This window comes from Synchiropus splendidus, chromosome 1 (genome assembly GCF_027744825.2).
Source record: "Synchiropus splendidus isolate RoL2022-P1 chromosome 1, RoL_Sspl_1.0, whole genome shotgun sequence".
NCBI lineage: Eukaryota > Metazoa > Chordata > Actinopteri > Syngnathiformes > Callionymidae > Synchiropus > Synchiropus splendidus.
This window is the reverse complement of record NC_071334.1, coordinates 42,111,995-42,131,568: the sequence shown is the minus strand read 5'-3', so window position 1 is coordinate 42,131,568 and position 19,574 is coordinate 42,111,995. Positions and strand designations below refer to the sequence as shown.

At 40.6% G+C, this 19,574-nt stretch overlaps 1 protein-coding gene across 1 annotated transcript in view; it reads left to right on the top strand.

Moving 5' to 3' along the window:
• mgat5 (alpha-1,6-mannosylglycoprotein 6-beta-N-acetylglucosaminyltransferase) overlaps window positions 1–19,574 on the top strand; it is a 65,645-nt gene that overhangs the window by 1,471 nt on the left and 44,600 nt on the right. The window contains exon 2 of the mRNA XM_053866009.1: window positions 12,360–12,816. Coding sequence (XP_053721984.1) covers window positions 12,576–12,816 — 241 coding nt within the window. The 5' untranslated portion in view covers window positions 12,360–12,575. The remainder of the gene's footprint in view (window positions 1–12,359; window positions 12,817–19,574) is intronic.

The following is a 19,574-nucleotide window of genomic DNA, read 5'->3' as shown; positions in this document are numbered from 1 at the left end:
TAGAAATTCATTGTCAATCCATGTGATGGTATCGGTGGTGATCGGCAGTCTGGCAGATCGGTATCGCTGATCGGCGTCAAAATTCCTGATCTGAACATACCAACTTAAGAGGTAGGGGTGTATCGAAATAATTGCCTTATAATATGAAAATTGGGCTGCAACGATTAGTTGATGTCACCGATAACGTCGACAACAAAAATTTTGTCAACGTCAAAATCTGTGCGTTGGTGCGTGATGTTGCTGTTAGTGTAAGCACTCATGGCGCAGGATGGTCATCAAGAACTGGTTGTTATTGATAAGCAGTGAGAAATTGTCCCATTCTCTGGAATCATTAAGATATGTTAATTTCTATTACTTTAATTGATTCCTTACTGAGGTCGGACTCCAACACGCTGCCGTCGCTGCGCGCCCATGGCTCCGCGTCACCACCTGACCGTCTGAATCACAGTTTCGAGCGGAGACGGGTTGTAGTGTTGAAAAGTGTGGCTTCGTTTTGTTTGCGAAGATAACGCGTCTCAAGGATGAGCAAACCCCTTGGACACCACGGTAGAATGATGAAAAACTGTGTTTGGTCTGTGGCATATGAATATTGATGATTTTAATTTTTTCAAAGACCAATAAAGACCACAGTAAAGAACTAGAGCTCTCCGTCAACTATTTCATATTTCATGCTTCGCAGGGTTACTACATGTTCCTGGATTATGTGTCATTATTTTAATATACTTGTTTAATAATGTCTGGTGTCGGAGCAACTTTAGGTTAAACAGACATTCAAAATAGATTAGTCAATGAAAATAATTCTTAGTTGCAGCTCTATATGTAAATGTGGGACAATGGTACACAATACTCTCCTATTTAAAATGAAAAAAAAAAAACTCCAAACGAATAACATAATTTCATCATGAACATTTTGACTGAAAACCTGGCAACAGCTCATTTTAATTTACACTTCTCATTGTTTATTTTCTATTATTCTTTTGAACTTGAATAAAAACTTGAGACTTGAAGTCAGACAGGCTTAAAGTACCACAATATGCAGTAGATCATCTATATCTAACTCTGGAACCCGTTTGAGCACTAATTTCAGACCATATAACCCAGAACTCATTTTGAGGATTAGTACTTCATGAAAGTATTGGGTATGGCCGGCCAGCAGTGCTGATTCTTGCCAAATTTTACTGAGTGGATTATTCAAGGCAGCACACTAAAATTATCAAATTACAAAATCATCCACAAACCAGAAAAACTTAAGTTTACCCGCATTTAGTGTGAACCTCAAAACAAATTAGCATCATAACTATGCAGTAAAGTGATGTGACAGATTGTACCTTGAATCAGTTATAAGTTAAATACAATATAAGTTAAAAGGTTACATGAAGAAATTACATGTGAAACTTTTTTTTTATAAAACAGAAAATCTGCAAAAGGGATGAATTATTTTCATTATTTGGTGGAAGAAATCTCCTGTCGACCAAACATTTCTTCCACTAGAGCACAACACGACTGTAAGAGGTCAAGAATCTCAGTTGGCTAAAAATCGACAGCGTGGCTGCAACTGACACAGACCCAGAAGTAAGTTGGTTAGAAGAAACCACTAAGTTTTTGGCAAGGGTGTCAACGATAATGGCAAAAACACAAGGTTTGACAAAATTAATTGAGCAGAGTAAAGAAAGAATGCAAATTTATTTTTTAATTTTCTGCATCTTCGAATATTATCCAGCTGCCACATCTGAAACTTGTATGGCGCACCAATACAGCTTCAATGAGAGGTGTCACCCTATGAGAAAAATAGTTTTTTAAAGATGAAGTCCTGCGTGATCAAATGTATTAAAATGAAGTGTGAACATCAAAACAAACGGATAACACATCATGGAGGTGGAAGACGATCGCGATGTGTGCATTTGCGATGTCTTTCATTCTAGTATCGCTGAGAAATCTTGTTTCTATGCAGAGGTGGTCATTGTGAGCCACTGAGCCTTCTCGGGCAGACCCTTCGACCTCTGCTCTTGCTGCAGGTGAGAGCAGGAAAAACATTCTGTGAGGGATGAGTTCCCCAAAGATATTATTTAGGAACTATTTTGCATCACCTATTCTTATACAGTAGGTGAGCCGTACTGTGGTGACTGTGCCTAGCTGTTATTACTGCAATTGAGAGTAAATGTGATAAAAGTAAATGGTTTTTGGTCACTCGAGTCACCGTCACAGAGCACAATATGATGACGCAAATACACTTTAAGGAACAAATCATAATAAAGGATGCCTTTGCTTCTCTGAGAAGAAAGACCAAATGGCGCAGAAATATCACAGCTGCGATTTGAAAACTACCTGCTCCTGAGCTGAGGTTGTTTGGGTCTATTATGTTTCGAAATTGTCTGATGTTTAGTCAATTATACATCTCATGAATGACCTGAGTAATCTACATTCTAATCTAATCATGTTGCATGAACATGATTACTTCACTGTTCAAAACTACTACTACTACTACTACTACTACTACTAATAATAATAATAAGATTAGATTACTTTGCCTATTATAATAATAATAGTGAATTATGCAGTAATTAGATGTATTTTTTTCCCCTATGTTTTCATAATTTTTATCTACTTGTCAATGTGTTGCTTGTTTTCATTTCTTTTTGCAAGTTATCTGGCAGGAATTCTTGTTAGTTTGTGTTCATATCGCAATATATAGCTTAATGGATTTTTTTCCAATATTGTGCAGCCCTCATTCCCATGATTTAAAAAAACAACAACATGTTTTTACTGTCACTATTTTTTCGGAATTTATTTGTTTTTTGGCGGTGGGTAGGGAATCTGCATTCTTTCATTTGAAATAAAATTTTCCAGAATTGGAACTACTCTAGGGTGGGTTAGTCTCTGCTTGAGATTGAAACTGTTAGATGCCTATGATATCGCCCAAACTCGTTTTCACAATGTGTCGTGTCATCACTCCTGTATGGGGATATGAATGGTATTGCAGGATACATGCCTACGCAAAGCCATAATATGCGTTCGTATGCATTCTCACTTGGTAGAATATGATTATCAGCTTATCTAAAAGTAGTTAAAAGGCCATGGTTTAAATGTATTTTTCCTTTGATGCAGACCACAGTGTACAGGAGAAATTCTTTTTGTATTTATGCGATCATCCTGCAGACAAAATTCAATTTTGTGTAAGCCCTCATCTTGGTGAGATAATCTCATAAAAGTGAAGTCTAATCTTTTGCTGCGGTCCTTTAAGCATGTGTGGTTGTGTGCTGGAGCACTTAGTACCACAATAATTGCCCAGGCTGCAGTCTGATTAGTCTCATGTAACATGGTTATGGCGCTCTTACTTGATAATATGACACATATCTGGTTCAGAACATTGTTAGACTGCAGTATAACAATACGGCTTCTGTGTCATTTCCGTTTGAAGACTGAAAAGCACATGTTGTTGTTCTTAATTTGCCTTACTAAAAACTTCCCTCATCCCTGCTTATGCCTGCAGCTCATGCTGGGTGTACTGGCCAGAGTTGAGCCACTGACTGCCCCTGGCTTTATAAAGAGCTCTTTCAGCTGCCTTTTTGCTGGAGCCCTTAGGGATTATAAATCCTAAGGCAAAGAAGCTTTGCCTCTGTGGCATGCCATACTGGCAAGAAATCATTTGAGGTTGTGTGCATGTGTTTATGTATTTGGCCTGCAAGTACCGAGAAGTGGACTGTGATGATGGATGCCATGCATGGAAGTGGAACAGTAGGCCTTTTGGATGAGTTAAGACCTGTTGTTCTCACTGACCATCGCAGGCAGCAACATAGCTTTGCTTATTTATGTTCTACATTTGGCTTCTCATAAACACCTCAGATTTTTAAGTCAGCCCTGCGTCAGATTCATTTCTGAGTGACTGACACTTGTGTCAGCAGCCTCATTTCTGGAAATTGCGGTGTGCACAATGTTGCTTCAGGCTATCAACCAACTTCAGACAGTGTCTGAATGTCTCAGGTGACTGTGCCAAACCCCTTATTGTAAATCATGTCAATTTATGACCTCCCCTATTGGTCTGTTCCATATTTTGGCCATAATGAGTTGCTGATTCGTAACCTTGATTCTCAAACTTCAGATTAAAACTAAGCACTTGGGTGCATAATACATTACCACCATACTTGTTCAGCCAACAAATCACCTAAATAGAATCTGTCAGAGTAAGTGAATTATTGTCCTTTATTTTGTGAATTCTTGGCTTTCTGGTCCAAGTCTGCTGAGCCACATAGAAGCGTATCGTGTAAACGGAATGCTCTACATACACTGCTCACAAAAATTAAAGGAACACTTTAAAGAAACATTTTGCATACATCAGATCTCAATATGAAGTTGTGTATCTATACAAATAACGACAGGGCAATCTCTTAGAAACAAAAGGCTGCCAAGTCTTTTAATGGAAATAAAAGTTTTCAACCTACAGAGGGCGCAATTGTGCAGACACCCTAAATTCAGAGTGAAATGGAGATGTGGCAGGCTAGTCCATTTTTTCGAAAACTTAATTTCTGCAACTCAAAATGCTTTTCAGTATCTTGTGTGGCCCCCAACGTCGCAGCATGCTCCTAATGAGACGATGGATGGTGTCTAGCGGCATTTTCCTCACAGATCTGTGAAGACTAATATCTGAGTTGTTGTACAGTCTGAGGAGCAACCTGGCGGTGCCTAATGGACCGAAACATAATGTCCCACAGGTGTTCTATTGGGTTTAAGTCAGGGGATCTGAAGGCCTTTCAATTCTTTCAATTCCTTCATCTTTCAATTCCTTCACTCTTGCCACATGAGGCCGGGCATTGTCATGCATTAGGAGGAAACCAGGACCTACTGATGACCTACAAGGATTTCATTTCGATACCTTATGGCAGTCAGAGAACCAGTTCCTATGCAGTAGGGGTCTGTGCGTCCCTCCATGGATATGCCTCCCCAGACCATCACTGAACCTGCATAACGTTCTCCTTGTCTTCTCCAGACTCTTTCACATCACTCACAGGTGCTCAGGGTGAACGTGCTCTCGTCTGTGAAAAGTACAGGGCTCCAGTGGCGTACTTGCCAATTCTGGTGTTCTTGAGCAAATGCCAGTCGAGCTCCACGGTGTTGGGCAGTGAGCACAGGGCCCACTACAGGACATCGGGCCCTCAGGTCACCTTCATGAAGTCTGTTCCTGATTGTTTGGGTAGAGACATTCACACTAGTGGCCCTCTGGAGTTCATTCTGTAGGGCAGGAGCAGTGCTCAGCCTGTTCTGCCTTGCACAAAGGAGCAGGTATCGGTCCTGCTGATGGCTAGAGGACCTTCTACGGCCCTGTCCAGCTCTCCGAGATTAAGCAACAGTCTCCTGAAATCTCCTCCATGTTCTGGAGATTGTGCTGGGAGACACATTAAACCTTCTTGCTGCCCTCCTGAAGAAGTTGGACAACCTGTGCAACTTCTGGTGGGTCAAGGAATCGCCTCATACCGCAAGTAGAGATAATTACTCAAGCCAAAACCAGCACGAGTGGAAAACCAGCCAAAAAAGATCAAGAGGGAGAAACTTGAAATGACCTCCACATGTAAAACCAGTCCTGTTTTGAGGGTTTTCTAATTGTTGCCACTGTAGTGCACCTGTTGTTAATTCCATGAACACCAATTCAGCTGAACGCGATTAACAATGCCCTCATCTGCTTAGCCAACCAGAAAATTATCAGACAGGTTTCATTGATTTCATGCCAGGCCCAATTAAAAAAAGTAGTCCTTTAATTTTTGTGAGCAGTAGTTTTGTTGAACCCTCCATTGCAAACTGCAGTACTATTCCCACTCTCCACCAAACCAAAAATATCCTAAAAGTTTGACACTGTATAGTGCCTGTGAATCACACTTTGACGACAGTGGTCCGAGCAGATCGTGCTTGACACAAAGAAATCATTCAATAAAAAGGGAACATGTGAGACATGGACCACTTCTGTTCTGTCACCAACCGACCAGGCAGTGAGGCCAGTTGGTGTTTTGTGGAGGATTGTGTTGTCAGGTTTCTAGCACGGCGCCTATGAGAATGGTGGTGTGGGTTGCCAGAATTCCATCAGCATTCTCGCAGGACTTGTTTCACCTCTGCGGTGCATTTTTGTATTTGAAAAAAACGTTCTAATATACTGTGTTGTTAGGCTGCTCAGCGAATCTTGTCGATCAGGCTGCATTGTCCGGTCTTTGATCATATCACATGCAACTGTTTTGTTACAGTGACTCTTCAGGTGAGCTAAAAAAAGGAAACGCCATGTTGAAAAACACGGTAATCATGTCCGCTTCATGATGCCTTATGTTTTCTACTCTTTCCCACTTCAGTAAAAAACGTTTACATCTCTAAAATGTAGATAATTATTATGAAGGCTTGGCTACTCTCATGTAAGCTGTGGGGCTGTGCCACGATCGTCTGCATGTCGCAGAAACCCTGTGCTCATATCAACATTTAGGAACTGAAAATAGTGTTTTCTAATGAACAATTGGGTTATTAGAATAACGTGTGTACCGGTGCTCTGAGGGCAGTGTGTTCCTCTTGGATTTGGAAATCAGACTATATTGAGTGAATTAGGATTAGTTTGATGTTTGGGAAAGTGTTCAGAGGCAAGGATCAAGCAGAGAAGGTTGGAGATCAGGGATTTAATTCAAGAGCTTGTGACTGCTCCCAAAGAACTGATTGTATCTATAGTTCTGACTCGATCGTTTAATAGCTACTTCAATTGTTGTCAGTGCCGGGTCGCTGAAGCAATGACAACACTTCCAGTGTTTTAGTACAGAAGAAGTATGTTTTACAAACTGGTCAAACTTCATTCATGCATTTCAGGTCGTTTACATAAAAGCTACGGGTTGCAGGGAATGCTGTAGTACCTGTTAAACAACCAACCAAACTACACTTCAAAGTCTCAGAACTGGTGAAACAATTGTAACAATTGGTTAGATTCATGTCATCAAGATTAATTCATTGATTCAAGAGTTTACTGTTGTTGAGCTTTTAAAATTAGTGGAACATTGAAGAACAATAAAATAATCAAGACAATGTCTGAACGATAAATAATTGAACAGTTCTGTTTCAGGCTAGAAACAAGTCTGTTCACATGGTCTGCCTTAAGGGAGTGGTGGGGACGGGTGGCAGTATTTCCACCTGCGAAAATTAGCTCAGTGAAAGACCTGATCTATCTCAATAAAATGCAATGCAATGTGGTGTGATCAAGATAATAATGAATGTCTTCAAACATGCCTTAGTCTCCTCCTCAACGTGTTTCGGACCCTGAAGCACTCCTTTGAGGTGTTTGTGAATAGTATAGGTTTAAGGGAAAGGAAACTAAAGCATCTGAGTCCTGCCAGTCTGACTTTTGACAGCCCATTCGCCTCCACAACACTCCAGGACGAATAAGGTGGAAATAAAAAGACCCTGTAAACATGTTTGCACAAAAGTAACTTAATAATTTTATAAAACCAAACATATTGCATCAAATATCATAAATGTTACCACAGTAACAAATTCATAATGCAGAAAGGCCTTGGAGTCTCGAGGTATATTTCTCAAGCAGCTGCGAAGTCAAAATCAGCAAGTCCACTTCTTCTTCTTCTTTCCTGGTGATGGAGCCTCTTCCTTGCTCTCCTGATCTGATGGAGGGATGGGACTCTCTCCTTCAGATAACTGACCGTGATGGATTAAAAATAATAATTTCCCTTACTACATGCTATCTCATCAACAGTTTTGTTCATCTTCCTTCATATAGTGATGCAAGACGAGCACAGAGTTGTATCAGCTGTGACGGTTTTCTGAACTTTCACACATTTAAACATTCAAACAAAACAATTCTGACCTGTTTCTCCTTCAGGAAGAAGCTCTTGTCTGTCTTGTGCTTTTTATTTTCCACACTAAGATTTGGTTTGGAAAATATTTTATAGCCCTTACATGAAAAAAGGACAGCAACAACTGTATATTTCTTTATAAAATATGTACACGTTGTTCATGTGTTGTTCAGCAAACGCTGCATGAAATCCCCAGCGCAGTTCTCATATAGCAAGAACTGCGCTCAGTTCATGCAGCGCTGTCGCCATGTATCTTGTCCGATTAAAATACTTTCAGTTTGTTTTGTAAACAATTGTTTAACGTTCCTCTTGTAATCAGCGTCAAACAGCCAACTGATAGCGTCTCTCTTCCATGCCACATCGACCAATGACCAATGCATGGTTGACACGCAGGGAGTTTATCATACTCTGCGAAAATACTGCGCAGTGTTTTCCATGGGACGCCCACACGCCCCTCAAGCTAAAAGCCTGATTGCAGCCCAAGTCAACTAATCACAGTCGTTCATCTCTAGAAAATAGTATTTGACTGGCTGCAAGACTCCACATTTATACTGACTTCTTCCCACTTCTCAGCTGACCTTTCTGTCGGTGCATTTCCCAATTAGTACTCCTGCCGATACTTCCTATTTTGCTGTACTCGTGCTTGTCAAGTACTCGCTAATGGCGACATCTGATATCTACTGCAGGATTCAGTGCATTGCAGGTTTAGGGTGGTCACAGGCTGTCCCTCCCTCGTCCTCTCCCATAGAATAAATATACTACCTGATGCGAGATGGACCTCCACTCTGCTTCAAATCTATATCCATTTTTGACAAGGCTCCATATGACACCTTGGATCGTCCAGACTGGAAGTCAGCCTGTGGAAAGTGAAATGTTCCGGTAACATGTCATAGTAAAACACTGTATGTACTGTGTAGACATGGTTTCCAAAGGAGCAATTGTTGAAAACGCTCAGTAATGACATGTTAAATGTCAGCACTCGTTCTCGTAGTCTCTCGTACTCACTCACTTTTTCACCTCATTTCTAATTAAACTGTTCAATGCTACCAATCAAATTAAAGTGTCACGACTGATGAGTCGTGGATAACCCAGAGATTTCGCCCAAAAATAAATAAGGTGTCTGTGATGGCAAAGCTGCTGGTCCACGAAGGCATGAGAATTGGCAAATTTTGATGAAATTGCCAGAGAGAGAAACCCTTTTCATGGAAACCAGTGTGATGGCACTTCGATTAGGTCATTATACAGGCAGTTATGATCGTGACATTTAGGCTGTCCAATTTCTCACGTTTCTCAGTTTTGATGTCCCTGTTGCCAAACGCTTGGTGCTTGGTTTGTCCATATATCTCTATATATACAGTGGTACCTCGGTTCTCGACCACAATCCGTTCCAGACGGCCGTTTGAGAAGTGATTTGTTCGAAATCTGAATAGTTTTTTTCCCCATTACAATTAATGGAAAAGGATGGATATAGGAGTGAATGTAGAGTGTCTGCTGCAGGTGCGCTGTTCGTGTATGTGTGTGGCCGCTGCATGTGGGAGGGGTTGCCGAGTGAGTGACGTCTCTCCAGAAGTGAAGAGGTGCCCGGTGCGTGTCCAGCTCTGAATGTGCGGTTCTGTGCACTTTGGCTGTGACAAAGTAATAAACCAAGTAACCCTCTGTCCGAGCTCCAGCCGACAACAGGGCATAAAACCCTGGAGTGCGCGCTCCAGCCTTGGAGGTGTCGAGAGCGAGCACCTCCCCTTTGACACTCGACCACGGTCCAGTGCGGAGACAGGAAAGGTTTTACACCTCAATATGAAGAAAAAACAGTCAGTAAATGTAGCTAACGGGACACGTCTGCATACAGAGGCTGCGTTACACACAATAACAAAGTGTGTTGTGGGTCAGCTGATCGGACCGCGCACGTTATGTTTTTTTACGGCTTTTTTTTCGGGGACGTTCGAGTTCTGGATTTTTGTTAGAAATCCGAATCAAAAATATCACGAAATTTTTGTCCGAACTCCAATTTGTTCGAACTCCGGGACATTCGAAAACCGAGGTACCGCTGTATACTGTATATCAGAGCTTTCTGCAAACAGACACATACTCGTAGGGATTTTAAAAGACACTCAAAACTGTAAATGAATTGCTCTTTAAGCAGGCATGCCGGGTCAACAAAGTCTGTGAAGGGAGCACTTAAAGGAGTGGGGTACGATCTTCTCAGAAATTACATCAGCTCAGTCATGTAGCAAAGGCGGATTCTCCTGTGGAGTGTATAAATAATTAAGAAGGTGGTTGTGTGAACCAGACCATTAAGATGCAGAGTCACACTGGTCTCCATGGTAGCTGAACTGGATGATCAGTATCACACCCTTCAGCATAAAACTTGAACTATGCCGCAGATTCCCCTTAACACGTTGAATCAATTTCTGATATCTGAATCATGATTTTACTTCTTTAGATGCATCAAGCTAAGGCTCGGCATTATTTAGGAGTGGTATTACATTTTTCAGGTGGAAATGCTGTCATCTATGCTTGCACATTATAATTTGATTCTCAAACCACCACAAGTTTTGCTTACCCATTGTCATGCTAATTTCATACAACAAAATGCAACTATTCACATTCACATTGCTTGGTATTCTACACTTCATTTGTTGAAAAGAGTTTCAAAAAGAGGATCGATTTTGGCTGTGGACAAATTATTCTGTATGTCTATTTATATTAGAAAGTAAATGGATATTTTGCACCGTTAATTCATAATTAATGACTGGGGAAACATCTCAAGCACATTTCACTTCCTGGCATGGACTGCAATGCACTTTCACTGCCTCGTGCTTAGTAAAAGGTGGCTTCTTTTTTAGGACCAAGAGCAATACTCTGGAGTTAATCCAACAGGGCGGGTTTTATTCATTCAGGAGTTGCAGAACTGCACTTTGAGATATTTTCAGCTGCCATCGCTGGCACTAAGTAAATGGTAACCTCTCTGAACCATCTGGCTCTGTCTTAACAAAGAAGCATGTAAAGAGAATGAGGTCACAGGCTTTGTAGATTAAATTTATTAAAGCTTGAGGTGATTATTTAGTCAGTGATACGATATTGACGTTTAATCTAAATCCCTGTGATGTCACTATAAATAAACCAGTTGAATCTGCATTCAACTGACAGACGGTCATGATGTTCTCCGTGCCACAGGGGTTGAAAAACATTTTTGATATTAGGTGCACCTAAATAAAAAAGTGCAGTGTGTGCGTGTGTGTGTACTTTGCTTATCCTACTTTGTGGGAACCAATTTGTTTATACTCCCTAGTGGGGACCAATTCTTGACAACACAGTATCCTCGTGGGGACCTTTTGTCTTCATGAGTCCTGGTTAAGGTTAGCCTTGTGTATTGGAGGATTAAGGGTGAGAGGCTGGGGAAAGCATCATGGCAATGAGAAACCTCACAATCTAACAATCCGCAATCATTTGAAATGGGATGGGTTAATGCATGAATGAATATTGTTAACTTAAATATTCCGTTAAGTTTAGGGTGTAACAGTACACAAAACCGTGGTTCGGAATCATTCTCAGTTTTAGCCTCTGTGACTTTGTTGCCTTTTACATGTAGAAATGAACAGTGCCAGGGTTCTCGCTCATGCTTTAGCAGCATAGGATCATAGGATTTGCATTTTCATGACAGGTAAATTGTTGTGATTTGATCGTTTTGAAGTAGCTCACAAGCCTCCCCTGTCCAACAGCAAGTTTTTCTTCATGGTGTAATAGGTTGTGGTAACCTCTCGTGACATGGTGTTTGAGATTGTGCTCATAGGTTTTACCGTTAAACTGTATTTGCAAGTTTGAAGAGCATACTTTTGTTGCTAGCATGTGGAAAAACATTCACACATAAGGCACACAAACAGGAGTGATCGTCAGAACAGGTTATAACGCTACAGTTCTGGTGAAGTCTAACCTGCTTTGTGGCTGCAGCTCTCTGGGAAGCGGCTTGCAGCTGTCTCTGACCTATTTGAGTGGCTGATGGAGGTGAAGGACCCATTTGTGTGTTTTTTTTTTTTGTTTAGTTTTTTTTTGGTAGTCATATCACCAGCAATGTCTATTTATTCTCGCTGACCCCTTTAGAAATGTTTTTATTAAACACGGAGTATTCTTTCAGCTGAGACAGGTGAGCTGTCTATTCTTTTTCCTGTGTAGCAAAGCAGCGGTTCTGAACTGGCTGGGGCTGGACTGAAACTGAAAAGCTGAAAAAAATCCCCTCATAACATGTATGTAAATGCAAATGAGAGAATGCTTTTTGTTTCTTGCTCTCTTTCTGCCCTGACACTTGGAGGCTAACAATTCAGCAACCACACGTGCTGCGGAGGAGTCATTTGGCATTTAAACGCTCACATTTTTCCATTGGTTTCATCTGCAGTACAACCAGCATAGACATGACATATGATCCTTCAAAACTATGTTAGCTTTCACACTGGAGGTGTAATGACAATGTTGAAATCTATTCACGCGTCATTTATTTCATCACAGGGCATCACAAGACAATTTTTTTTGTTTGTTTTACAGGATGTTTCAAGTTGGTCCTATGAGATGTATGTGAGCAGTGGAGATGGGTCACCGAAAGAAACTGAACCGGTGAGGTCAACAAGACAAGACCCAGACCTTGTGGACAAACTGACCGAACCATGCACCACCTTGCTTCCTGATTACACTCCCGTCCTGCTTTCTGGCCTTCTTCACCCTTCGTAAATTGAGTCATCGTGCCGTCCAACGCTCACTAGCATGGCTACGCCGTTCTTGTGGAAACTGTCCTCTCAGAAGCTGGGCTTCTTCCTGGTCAGCTTCGGCTTCATCTGGGGAATGATGCTGCTACATTTCACCATCCAGCAGAGGGCCAGTCATGAGAACAGCGCCGTGCTACGTCAGCAGATTCTTGAACTCAGTAAGCGATACATAAAGGCTTTGGCTGAGGAGAACAAGAGTGTGATGGATGGACCCTATGTTGGCACAATGACAGCTTATGGTGAGTGTTCATGAACAAAGCAAATCATGTGTAGACTTGAACTCAGCCACATGTGTTCATACAAAAAGTGGGTGAGAACCATGTAAAGAAAAGAATGCAGCCTTTGCTTCCTATACTGCTAAATAATATTTGGGCTAATGAATGTCAATTCATAAACCACAGTGGTAAAAGGAACATCTTGATAAAAAAATAATCTATGTCCATTCTTCCACAGCCAGTCGCTAAAATGAAACACAGAAAATGAATGGGTTTAATTTTGTATTCATTTCCTCAAATTAGATTGATGCATGGAGATTTGAGGTTCGTAAAACCTCATTGGGGCATAATACAGTAATCTCACCACCGCAGAAGACCTATCAATAAGATATTCATGCTATTAATAGAGCTTGATGACCCAAGAGAAGCCATCAGTAGAAACCTGAGATAAGAATTGATTGTTCTCTGATGCCTTGTGAAAATGTTGGTTTCAGTAGAAGGAAAGCAGTCAAAGGAACGCTACAAAGAAGGACACGTGGGAACTGATTTAGCAGTATAGCTATAATGATGCTTCCAGTGATACATTTAACCGTGGTCACTTGTAGTTTGGCGATTCAGCCTTTGGTGAACATTGACTTCTTGTTTCATGCAGTCATGAAAAAACGAAATGAAGTTTGGATAGAAAAAATGTTTGTGCACCCACATTACTGATTATTGCTACACATTATTGCTTGCTCATGTAATAAAGACAAAATAGCCTTTAAACCCTTGACCTTTAAAAAACAAAATTAAGATAGTGGGTATGTCCATCAGCCGATATCCGCCGATGGCTGGAGCCCTGAAAGGGTATGGTATAGCGGTTGTGTTCGTAAGATTATTTACGGTGGTCTCTGAGTTTAGTTTTGTGGTTGGTTTCTGAATGTGCAAGACTGAGTGACTGTACAGTACCTAGGCTTTGGTGTTGGACCGATAGCGCTCTGACACCAGTTTTTAATTATTAACCTTTTTTTCCATGCTGTGTGATAATGCTGGTCATGCTTTGACTAAAATGCAAAAATGCCATTGCAAACTAATTTATTTATTTAAATAAAGTGCTAGCCAAATGTTGCCAGCATTTTGCACATATTGCTTGTCGCCGTTACGGTTATCGGTGTAAGGAGGGTGAAACATTGTGCTGTTTTGAGTATCTGATGATGCCATGTTATCATTAGATGCGTGATGAGCATGAGCACTAAACAGAGGGTTTTAATGCCAAGATCGGCTTCTTGCATCAGCTCTTTTTCACTGATACCAGATCGAACTTTAAGAGGCTAGATTGTGTCAAAACCTGCTAGCAAGATCAGATTTGGTGCACCCCTATAGAATTTCATCTCACAATCATCTCACAATAAATTCTATAAATACAAGATGCAGCGTACTCGCAGCATTGGACATCCTAGTTATATATTTTATTTTAAGTCTGTGATAGTATGAAACGCTCCCTAGACTTCAAGTCTGACGGACTTTGGTTTACAAACTTAGTTGTATAATGACATTAGTAGATACTCTGAGTCAGTTTTGGTTTTGTTCCATTAAGCGATCCAAATAACTTTCCAGACTTGGTTGTCATATTAGGCATCTCAGCATATCCAGATGATTTCCTGCATCTGTTCTGCCCAGCTGAAAACCGCAACTACATTCTTCTGAAACAAATGTTGTCTTACTTGGATTAACACAATGTCACCGCCATATCTTTTGCTAGCGGCCACAAAGCTGAAGACATCTATAAGCGACCGCAATCTACCACAGGCCTACTTTAACCCCCCCAAAAAAACTGTCTGATGTTACAAACACAGCAAGGTTCTGCAAGAGACTTGCAACATTACATTGCTCATCGCTACACTTATTTAACCATATATATATATATATATATATATATATATATATATATATATATGAACATGAATACATTCATTGTTGATGTTGGTGACACAATCTAGTAGAGATCTGAACTGTTCAGCTAGCAATTGGTTTGTGGTATGTACCAAAATTGAAATGTATTTATTCTGATTTTTTTTTTTTATTTTATTGTGACGTTTTTCGCCCCCCCCCATCCCTGTTTACAATTTTAAATGATTGCAACCTGTTAGTCATGCGAGGGACCAAGACTGCACTGCACAAGCAATGCTCCCCACCTTGACTACATTCCACAGGAAAAAAATGTCTTTCTTCTGAAGGCGGCCTATGACGAACATGACAGAGCATTCCGGAACAGTCTCTTGTTCTTTGTCACTGTCTCAGAAATAAATGGACGCCGACACTCCATGCACCATGCAGCAAAAATACACAAAAGCTTGGTATAAATTGAATGAGTGAATCACTTCAGCCCTTGTAAAAGCTAAATTTGACCATGAATGAAAAGGGGCTCAGATTAGGGGTGTTCTGAAGCCCCAATTTTAGTTTCAACAGGAAGCCCTTATCATGGTGACCTTTGTCAACATGGTAGTTACCAGTTCATATTGAAACTGACCTGACCAGCCAGTATTCAGTGACAAGTCTTGTGTTCCAACTCATCCATTGTGGAGTGACCACAACCTGCTCTCTCATTCTGCTCCACAGGTCCAATATCACTATTCAGGGGTTTTCTCAACAGGCCTGGGTGTGGTTTACAGCTTGTATTACTGGTTTGAGCTCATGGAAGTTCATTGTGTACTGCCCCTCCTGTCTCATGTTGTGTGACATTGTCTTGTTGGTTCAGTGCTTTTCTTGGTGATGACATTAAACAAAGGGATCAACAGTGATTGCCCTGAGCTTATGTAATCTTTACCATAGAGTGCCAGTAGGCTTAGTGAGCCCTTAAGGGTTTGGTCACATTTTAGTCTTGTTCTTAGTATTGCAACAGAATTTTTAACGCTCCAAAGTGATTCAATATCAAGCCATTTTATTTCTGTAACAGTTTTACAACATTGTTCAGGGAGGTGAAGGACAGACGCGCAAGTGCAGCCGAGGCTAAAAAGATGAGTCTGAAGTAAGACAAGACAGCAGAGCCAGCGGCACAAGCTGTCAGAAATAGACAATCTCAGTTGATAGTTCACACCACAGACAACCAGAAAACTGAGTGAAAGGAGGCCAAACATGAGACATGGGCCTGATAATAATTTACTGGTGTTGATGGAGAAGACATAGCAATGGCGGAAATTCTCTGAACTCCAGTGGCAATATATATTTAATGGCCTCACCAACCACCGCTTCCTTCAACACTGCTCCCGTTCTCCTCTTTTGTGAAAGAGATACATGATCAATACTTCTTCCACACTCGCTATGTTGGTTGTGGAGTTTGTTCTTCTCAAACATTTGATTCTGGGCTGCCGCCTCCGGTGGATAATAATAAAGTTAAATGCGGCATTTAAAGCACCTCCGCTTGACGGAGCACAGAGAGTTTTCTGGGCTTGTGAAAATGAGACCGCTGTTTCCTCGGCAGATGGCTGTTAGCACAACTAACGCTTACAGTAGCAACACTCGCCAGTGTGAACGTGACATTCGGAATGCTAACCGAATTGTCCATTAAATGCCTATTAATTGCCAGCTAGATGACCAGCCTTTCTCAGGTGTCGTATACGCGGAGACGGAAACGGCCAGATCCGTCGCTGTTGGAGTTGGGTGCCGCGTTCGTTAGCCAACTGAATCTGAAACTTTTGAAAACGTCTGGAGTGGAAACTCATGAATATAGTCCCACTACAAGCGGCCAGTATCTAAATATTTAGGAAAGTCTCTAGAGATCCGACAAACTGCAACATCTCACATCAAATTAAATGCTTTTCAGTCATCTGTTTGACTCAATAGTTGCTGCATTCTGCAAGGTTTGTCTATTTTTTGCCTCCTTGAAGATGTATATAAAAACGTTTCTGAATTAAAATGATTTAATGGTTGATTTTTTTCACATCATGTACACAGAAGGTCTCATCATTTTTCATTGAATTCATAGCCAATCCTTTTGATCGGTAGTGGTGATCGGCACTCTGGCTGATCGGTATTGCTGATCGGCAGCAAAATCCGAATGGGAGCATCCCTGCTCCGGAGTGCTACGAACTCATGGAAAAGCGTATTAGGACTCCATAAACTTGGACCCGGAATCCCCTGTGGGTTTGAAGTCTCCCGTCTACTTTTTCTGACCAGATGTGCTTTTTGGATGCGCTTTGAAAGATATTCATTGCAGAGAGCAAACGTATACTTGGGGAATTCATGTTGAAACAGACAAATGTTATTCCTGCTGATTGCCAGACAATCTTTTGTAGTTAAAACTTTTGTCATATATAACCTGAGAGAGTGCTCTTGCAATGAGCTTTCTCTTGCAGGGTCTAAAAAGGAATTTCATTAATTTAAAAGAGCCCTATTATGCTTTTCCTGGTGTTTAAGAATTATTTAGTCTTAAGAAGAGTCTCACCTTAACATGAACATTTCAGATGAATTTACTTTTAAAAATAACAAAATGGGGCCAACACAGAATGCTCAGTTTTACTGATTAATTTTGTCTACATTTCTGACTTTATATTTACATCTGGCCATCGAAGCTTGTTTGGTGTCGGTGACCCACTGGATAAGTAACGCCACAGACAAATGTCAGGATTTTGGTTGTGGTGCACACCACAGCTTACACGACAGCCGCCACGGCTTCAGAATAATTATCTTTTTAATGCTGAAATCTCATATGACCAAACGTATCGAAACTTGCTGAAAATACATTATGCATCATGGAATTGGACATGATTCGTGTGGTTTTCAGCGTGTTTTTAAATGGAAAAACCTCATAAGGTTATTATGCTCAGTTATTATGAGGTGCTGCTCGTGGAACTATAGTTGAGCTTCCGGCTAGACATATAAAGAAACTGGCTGCGTGGGGACAGCAAACGCAGGTTGGATAGAAAGTAGCTTTTTGTTTTTCAATTCAATATTGAATAGATGTCAAAACCTCCCTTCACTACTTCCTTGTTTCTCTGCTGGACCGCTTCTTGATTGACTGTGTTTTGTTAATTTTTTTATTTATTTATTTTTACATATAAAACACCAAAAACGTTACATTTACACAACTCTAAACTTAATGGCGTCTAACACAAGAATGAGGACAAACATTCACCAAGAGTGGGAGAGGAACTCAGCATCTCAGTAAAGGGCTTGTGTGGCATTTGTCACTATTTCAGTGTAGATCAGAGCGTTTTCAGTGAGGCAACCATTTTGTAAACTTTAACTCGATATAACTTAAACATTTCAAACATTTACATTTTTATTTTGATCTAGAGTTTGGATTGCTGATTGCTGTTTCTTGGTCGCAGCATGTTACTTAATTTCGATTTAGATTAAAAACATAAGATTTGCAATATGATAATCTGTGCATTGTGTAATTTTTTTAGCTTTAAGGTCTTTCCATTATTTTGTCCGACCCCTGTACATAGTAGCATTCCAAGGGACAATAAATAATACTTGAGCTAAATATGATAGCACCTCGGGGTGTAAGAAAATATTGATTGGCTCAAACATCGCAAAGCAATACTTTGCAGCACTTGACTGCAATTTTGTTTTGTACACTGGAGTTATTTTGTTAATTAAGGGATTCATTCAATCCATTTCAAAGTTTAAATGAAAAACAAACTGTAATGATGTTATAAGAAAGTTTTTCTGCACATAATTGCATTATCTGCGTTTCCCCCACACTCAGCCCTAAGGACTGTGGTGTCATCAGTAAAACAGGCCATGAACATTTGTACATTTGAGTATTTGTTTTAAATAATGGTCCGAATAAAAATAGGATTTTAATTCAAACTCGTCTTATAGAGTTCAAAGTTGATATAACAATAGCAAGTTTCAACAAAATGACAAAATCAGTTATGTATTGCGTTCCTTTTCCTCCAATGCTTTAAGTGTTGGCTGGTATGCTGATTGTGGAATCATGTAATACTCATTCTTCTCATTTACTCCCACTCATGTTCATGCCCGATAACCCGATTTGGTAGATTTCTTTTCTTCTTGTCTCAGTGCAGTAACAGGCCCTGCATCAATTCCTTCCCACCGTAGCGAGCTAGTCCAAGTCAGACAAATTATCTGGCACCACTCTTTACACAAGTCTTGGCTGGATTACATGCCAAGGCCTATTCTTCCCTTGCCAATCTCTATGACGTAATGAAAACTGGCATCTCTAATGCAGCACGACCAGGAAAAACGTGGCACTTGAGTGACAGACACGCTGCAATTATCATCGAGCCCTAACGTTTTTTCCTCTCAATCTTCACACAGAAAAGCCAATATACACATAACAAGATCCTGATATTTCCATTGCCACTGACCTGTTTTAGGACATTCTAGCTTAAATGCCACAGTTATTACTCGTTTTTTTTTTTTTTTTTTTGGCCTTCTCCCCACTGTCTGAGCCAATAGTTGTGCCCTCTGCCAGTGATGCTTATGAAAATTTGCCCATTGAATGCAAGGGCAGACTATTCTCAGCATCAGGGTTAGGCTGTCATAGACGAAAGCTTTAGATCACAGGTTAACTTAAAAGTAATCATGTGTTTTCAAATGCATTTCATGCATTTATTGGGGTTAGGACCATCGAAGACAAGTGCAGTCAGTTTTCCACTTTCTCCCCTTCTGACCACTGTGGGTAAACCTTTTTCCCCTCATGCTTCTTAAAGCTGCTATGTGTAGTTTGAGAATATTTGCTTTTGGCGGCGCCACAGTTAAATGAGTGTAATTGCAAGCTATCGTAAACCTGGGTCTCTGGTCTCACTGCCAAGTTTGTTTTTCATCATACA